The 6,000-nt window shown below is 36.6% G+C and overlaps 1 protein-coding gene across 1 annotated transcript; it reads left to right on the top strand.

The window, feature by feature from the left end:
* The first annotated feature begins 462 nt into the window (after positions 1-462).
* LOC114246602 (facilitated trehalose transporter Tret1) lies at positions 463-4,984 on the top strand. Its single transcript, XM_089731519.1, has 4 exons — positions 463-679; positions 1,860-1,951; positions 2,099-2,237; positions 3,712-4,984. The coding sequence occupies exons 1-4, from the start codon at positions 676-678 to the stop codon at positions 4,944-4,946; spliced, it is 1,470 nt and encodes a 489-aa protein (XP_089587645.1). The 5' UTR covers positions 463-675; the 3' UTR covers positions 4,947-4,984.
* Positions 4,985-6,000: the final 1,016 nt, after the last annotated feature.

The raw sequence follows: 6,000 nt of genomic DNA, 5'->3' as shown, positions 1-6,000 counted from the left end.
TTGAACTTCAATTAAGTTTACTCCGTTCAAATAGCTGAAGAAGTTTTTTGTTATGATACTTTGTCTAATTTTAAACGACAAATGGCTCTCATATAAAGTTGCAAAAATGACGCTTAAACCAAATACCTAATCTTTTACCCCTCGATATAGATATTTTTTAGGAGTAATTATGAAACAATTAAAATCATTTGTCTCTTTCGGATGTTGCTTACCAAATGTAATTTCTATTTCATAATCTCTCAAATCGCAAAAATGCAAAGGATTCCTACACCCATAACTTCTGCAAAAGAACTAACCGAAATAAGATAATATTCTACTAAATTTTTAAATATTATTATAAACAAATGCGTAATGTTACCATTGATATATTATGTCTTTGTGTTTTAAATAACACAAGGCCTCATTTTCCAGAACAAATTCATGTAATTGGCTATTGAATAAAATATGAGTTCCCGTTGAGATGTATTGTTTTGTGTTCTAAAGTCATAAATATTTTGATACAACCGTGTATTTACGAGGAAAATTATCAGTCATTCTGCCGCCATCTTCTTTGGTTCGCGCGAAGTGTGGAGCGATAGTTTTAAAGAAAGAAAAGAGTAAATGTCAAAGATTGATGTCGTGTGTTTGCATAGCCGATAATATTGTTGTTTTTTTTGTATTTAAAATAACCAATAAATGTGTGAGTATCATTATCGTTCATAAAAGATTTGGAGTTTTTTATTATCTTAACCAGTGGTCGGTAAGCCGCGGTTTTTCGACTCATCGGACTCTTTATTGCTTAGGTGGGTGAACTAGCTCACGGCCCACCTGATGTTAAGTGGTTATCGGAGCCCAAAGATATCTACAACGTAAATGCCGCCGCCCACCTTGAGACATGGGTTGTAAGGTCTCAGTATAGTTACAACGGCTACCCCACCCTTTAAACCGAAAAACATTATTGCTTCACGACAGAAATAGGCGGGGTGGTGGTATCTACTCGTGCGGACTCACAAGACGTCTTACCACCAGTAATTACGCAAATTATAATTTTGCGGGTCTGATTTTTATTACACGATGTTATTCCTTCACCGTGGAAGTCAATCGTGAACATTTGCTAAGTACGTATTTCATTAGAAGAATTGGTACCCGCCTGCGGGATTCGAACACCGGTGCATCGCTACATACTAATGCACCGGACGTCTTATCGAAAATCGTTAGGTTTGACTTCGCGGGTCCTACAAATCCATTATCAGGAAATTCGATTCTAATCGTCCATTCGATTTCATTCGTACAGACATGACTTCGGCAGTTTCGCAAAAGATATGGCTGTTTGACCCAATAGACTGATTGTGTTGACTTGATAACTGGTTACAAATCAGTGAACACCGGTTGCACGCACGAAAAACTGTCACGTTCCGCCCGAGCATGAGTGTGCGAGCAAGAACGCACAGCAAGCGATAGAGAGGCACGATGGGCCCGAGCGTTAATTTACCAAAAAAAAAAATTTCAATTAACTTGTTTGTATTATACAAATCAATGACAATTCAGTGGTAATAATTCAATTCAATTTATAAAATTTATGTATATGTATTTATTTAAGTACTATGTATTATGTATGTTATATATACACATAATATATGTTTAAGTAATATCCCCTTCACACTACACCTACCAAGCTTCATCTCTGCACTCCCCTAAGGTAGACTGTTAGAGAATGCCTATGGCATTAAGTCCGCCTTTATACTTTCTGGTATAAGAAATTATAAATAAAAATAAAATAAAAAAAGTATGCAATTTTTCATCAATATTTCTTTATGACGTTACACGTAAAACTATCGTCCGTAAGCCGACTTTTCAGACAACCATTTTTTTTTCTACAGCCAACGGTATGAAGGATTATTATCACAGAGTCGTATCTAATGAGGGAGATGATGATGATGAGGGAAACAAGTACAGACCGCTGTTGAGGCAGGTACGTACTTTAAAAAAAAAACACGCATGGCACTAGGAGACTGCCGAGTTAAAGCAAGTTTATGCTTCACGTATTAATTAATATATAGATATAGATGTACGTCATTCTTGCTGCTCGTGGATCGATCGTTACTTTTCTCACTTCCAGATCCTCATAACGAGCCCCGCCTGGATGCTGCTGTTCGCTACAGGCTTTTCATTCGGCGCTCCGACCGTGTTCATACCTCAAATTCGGAAGGAAAAGAATTCAACCGAAGCGATCAGTGACGAAATGGCTTCGTGGCTGTGTAATTATTTTATTAGTCATTTTTCTATAAAGTATTTTGACGTGACAACGTCTTATAATTCGATGGAGCCGGCTGCACGCACGAAAAAACATGACTCATGCGGCGTTACCTCGCTCTGAGGCGATGTGAGCGATGCATCCGCGTGGACAGCTGCTATACAATAATACATTTACATGTTTTCGTCAAGTATGAAGTTCAGTAAAAAGTGAATGTGGTGTCAATTGCTTAAAGCAACGATAATTGCGATAATTGAAAAATGAAACTATTCCATCAGTATTTTCTCATGACGTTGTCACGTTCAACTATCGTCAGTAGGTAAACCGACTTTACAGACAACCGATTTTTTTCTTCGAGCGAAGCCGCCTGCCATAAATTATCCGGTTCTTCCATAAAGTCGACACAAAATGTCTCAGTAAAGAACCATCATTTTACTAAGACTATATTTCATGTCATCTCATATCGTATCATTTAATTCCATCAGAAACGATTAAAGCCGCTATCAAATTAATCAACTTCATCTAATTTCGTTTTATATCATTATTTCACAATGTGGGATGAAAGGTTATAATTTTTTTTTTTAAAACAATCACGCCACGTTAGCTGGTCCCGTGATAAGTTCGTAAAGAACTTGTGTTACAGGTACCAGATAACGGATATAAATGTAAGATTTTTATTATACACATACATATATTTAATATTTAATATACATCCATAACCCTGGAAAAGACATTTATATTTATCATACAAATATCTTCCCTTGGTGGGATTCGAACCCGCGACCCCCTTGTGTAGTGTCCATGTCACTTACCACTACACCAGACGGCCGTTAAATGCTTAGTATTAAAGGCTTAGTACGCGACATTTATCTTTGTAATTAAAGGTGCGTTCTATTTGGTAGGCATTAGCTTCAACAATTCGACGCTTTTAATTGAACTACAATTTAAGTTCAAATTTTCAACTTTAAATGGCTCTCCTATAAAGTTGCAAAAATGTCGCTTAAATCAAGTAGCCATTCACCAGTATTTTAAGACCATAAAAGGCTCGGCTTAAAGATCTCGTTGTGAAAATCTTTACCGAGAGCACGACAGCCACGACCCCTCTGCCAAGAGTGAAGCTACTGGGATAGAAAGCTCTAGTTACCAGGTCACAAAATATTTAAATAAAAAAACTTGGTGCACGAGATAAAAAAATTTATTGCTTAGATGCGTGGACGAACTCACAGCCCACCTGGTGTTAAGTGGTTACTAGAGCCCATAGACATTTAGAACGTAAATGCGTCACCCACCTTGAGATATAAGTTCTAAAGTCTCAGTATACTTACAATGGTTGCTACACCATTCAAACCGAAACACATTACTGCTTCACGGCAGAAATAGGCAGGGCGGTGGTCCCTACCCGTGCGGTCTCACAAGAGGTCCTACCACCAGTAAAAGACATGACATGAAATATGACATGAAAAAATTTCACTTTTCAGCTTCCGTGTTCGGATATAGCTCTCTGCCGTGGATCATCGTCATCTGCTACGCCATTACGCGCTTAGGAAGAAAGATCCCATTCATGTTCGTCTCCATAAACACGTTCGTCTTTAACGTCATCTTGTATTTCAGCACTAGCAACACCCAAATGTTAATTAGCGAGATACTACAGGGCATGAATCACGGCGCCAACTTAACTTTGACTATAATAATACTGTCCGAATACACGTCGCCGAAATACAGAGGTGTCTTCTTAACAATAAAATCCGCCACCTTCTATTGGGGTGTGTGGTGCGCGAACGCCATTGGAACATTCCTCCATTGGAAATATATTCCGTTGACAGCCATCGTGTTGATATTATACAATTTCGTCTCGTTTTTATGGCCGGAGTCGCCTCACTGGTTGGCCAGCGAAGGTAGGTTCGAGGAATGCGCCCGATCATACTTCTGGTTGATGGGTAAAAACGAGTCAACGATAAAAGAATTGGAGTGCCTCGTTAATTCGCAAAAGGAATGCATTAAAAATCGTAGGACGTTCGATAGGCATAGAATATTCGAGATCTTGACCGCGAAGCTGTTTTACAAACCGACGTTAGTGTGTATAGTTATGATGCTGCAATATAATTTCACCGGTAAAATCGTGTGTGCAATGTACGCCATTGATATCATAAAACGCATAACTGGAAGCGAATCGACCGCGTATTACGTGATGCTGCTACTAGATGGCGTTACTGTCTTAGGCATGTACTTCAGTTGTTTTATAACAAGAGTGATCAAACGACGTACTTTACTAATGACCTCGGGTACGACAAGTGTAATATTTTTATGCATCCTATCCTTGTATTTGTATTTAATAAATTTAGCGTTTATAAACGAATCTAGATTTGTAACTATAGGTTTGTTAGTCGGATTCTCGTTGAGCGTTAGCATTGGACCGGTGATTTTGTTAATATCAACGCACGCTGAGCTGACGCCATTAAAATACAAAAGTCATTGTATGGCCGTTGCCGCGATTTCATACAATATCGTCTCCGGTACACTATTGAAAATGTCGCCGTATATCTTTTTGGCTTTCGGGATGCACGGTACGTTTTTATTTTACGGTCTCACTTCGGGATCCTGTCTATTGATACTTAACTTCTGTTTACCGGAAACAAAAGACAAAACCCTGCAGGAAATTGAAAATTATTTCGAAGGTGAAGAAAAAAAAACATGTAATTCAAGTTTAATTTAATCATTACGTAATAAATTAATAAAAACGTGCGAAAATTACTATTCTTTGTCTTATTTTTTGAATGTGTATAGCTGATGTTTTTGACGGGTTTGAATGAAATTTCACTATTATACACGTTAATGACCTGTGTGCTTAGTGCGAGTTTTGTAACGCTCTCACTAGCGAGCCAGTTTGCTCTTTGTATGCAATTGGAACAGCGCCCCTAGCGGCAAACGTACCCGGTGTTATTTTGTGAGTGCGAGTTCATATTAACGTTGTGATCTCGTAACCGAGTAATTTTACCGAAAGGAGTACCACGAATGACATTTGTGCGAGTGCGTGTTACAAATTAGTGGGTTTTAACGTAGGTGAATGAAGTTAGCCCCTCAAAAAAATTTTTTTTTCCTATTTTATACTTATTTTCTATTAATTCGTTTGTTCATCATTTGTTTATGATTGTTCACTGTTAATAATTGTTTGTTCTGCATTTATTTATTTAAAAAAAATATTTAAAAATGTACCTACAAGTTAGCCCCTCTAATGCAATTTTTAATATTTTTTCATCCTTAATGACTCGTAAATATTCATTTTAGATTGTTCTTACATAAAACACGTTTGTTCTCTTTCGAAATTACTCGTTTTTTGTTTAATTTACTATTTTTATTAGTTGAATAAATGTATGCAAAATATGTGTACTGCGCATGCGTCAACTATAATGCCTAAACTTTCTACGCGGTTTTAATCGTGAAAAAAAAAAACAAATATAAATCCTGAAGGAGCAATTAATTGGTATACAGTTTAATTAAAAAAATTAAAAAATAAATAAATGAAATAATGTGCATTGGCGTTAAGTTAGACCAAATACATTTTTTCCATCCTCTTACCTATCGTATTAAAATGTTATTTTACTAATGTTAGGAATATAATTTCGACTGTGTAAAAAAGTTATTATAATGTATACCTATATTATCTCTTGAAAGATAAATAATGAACATATTTACTTATTTGTTTATATTACCTATGTGAACTCCCTATCTTTTTTATACCTTCATAACGATAAGTAGGAGGATGGAAA

The sequence above is a fragment of the Bombyx mandarina genome, chromosome 11 (assembly GCF_030267445.1).
Source record: "Bombyx mandarina strain Sakado chromosome 11, ASM3026744v2".
In the NCBI taxonomy this organism is placed as follows: domain Eukaryota; kingdom Metazoa; phylum Arthropoda; class Insecta; order Lepidoptera; family Bombycidae; genus Bombyx; species Bombyx mandarina.
The sequence above is the reverse complement of the archived record's forward strand: the minus strand, read 5'-3'. Positions and strand labels throughout refer to the sequence as shown.

Bases quoted from the DNA above. Each gene is read 5' to 3' on its own strand.
- LOC114246602 (XM_089731519.1), top strand. The intron at 1,952-2,098 runs GTACGTACTTTA...TCTCACTTCCAG, and splicing joins ACAGACCGCTGTTGAGGCAG to ATCCTCATAACGAGCCCCGC. The intron at 2,238-3,711 runs GTAATTATTTTA...TTCACTTTTCAG, and splicing joins CGAAATGGCTTCGTGGCTGT to CTTCCGTGTTCGGATATAGC.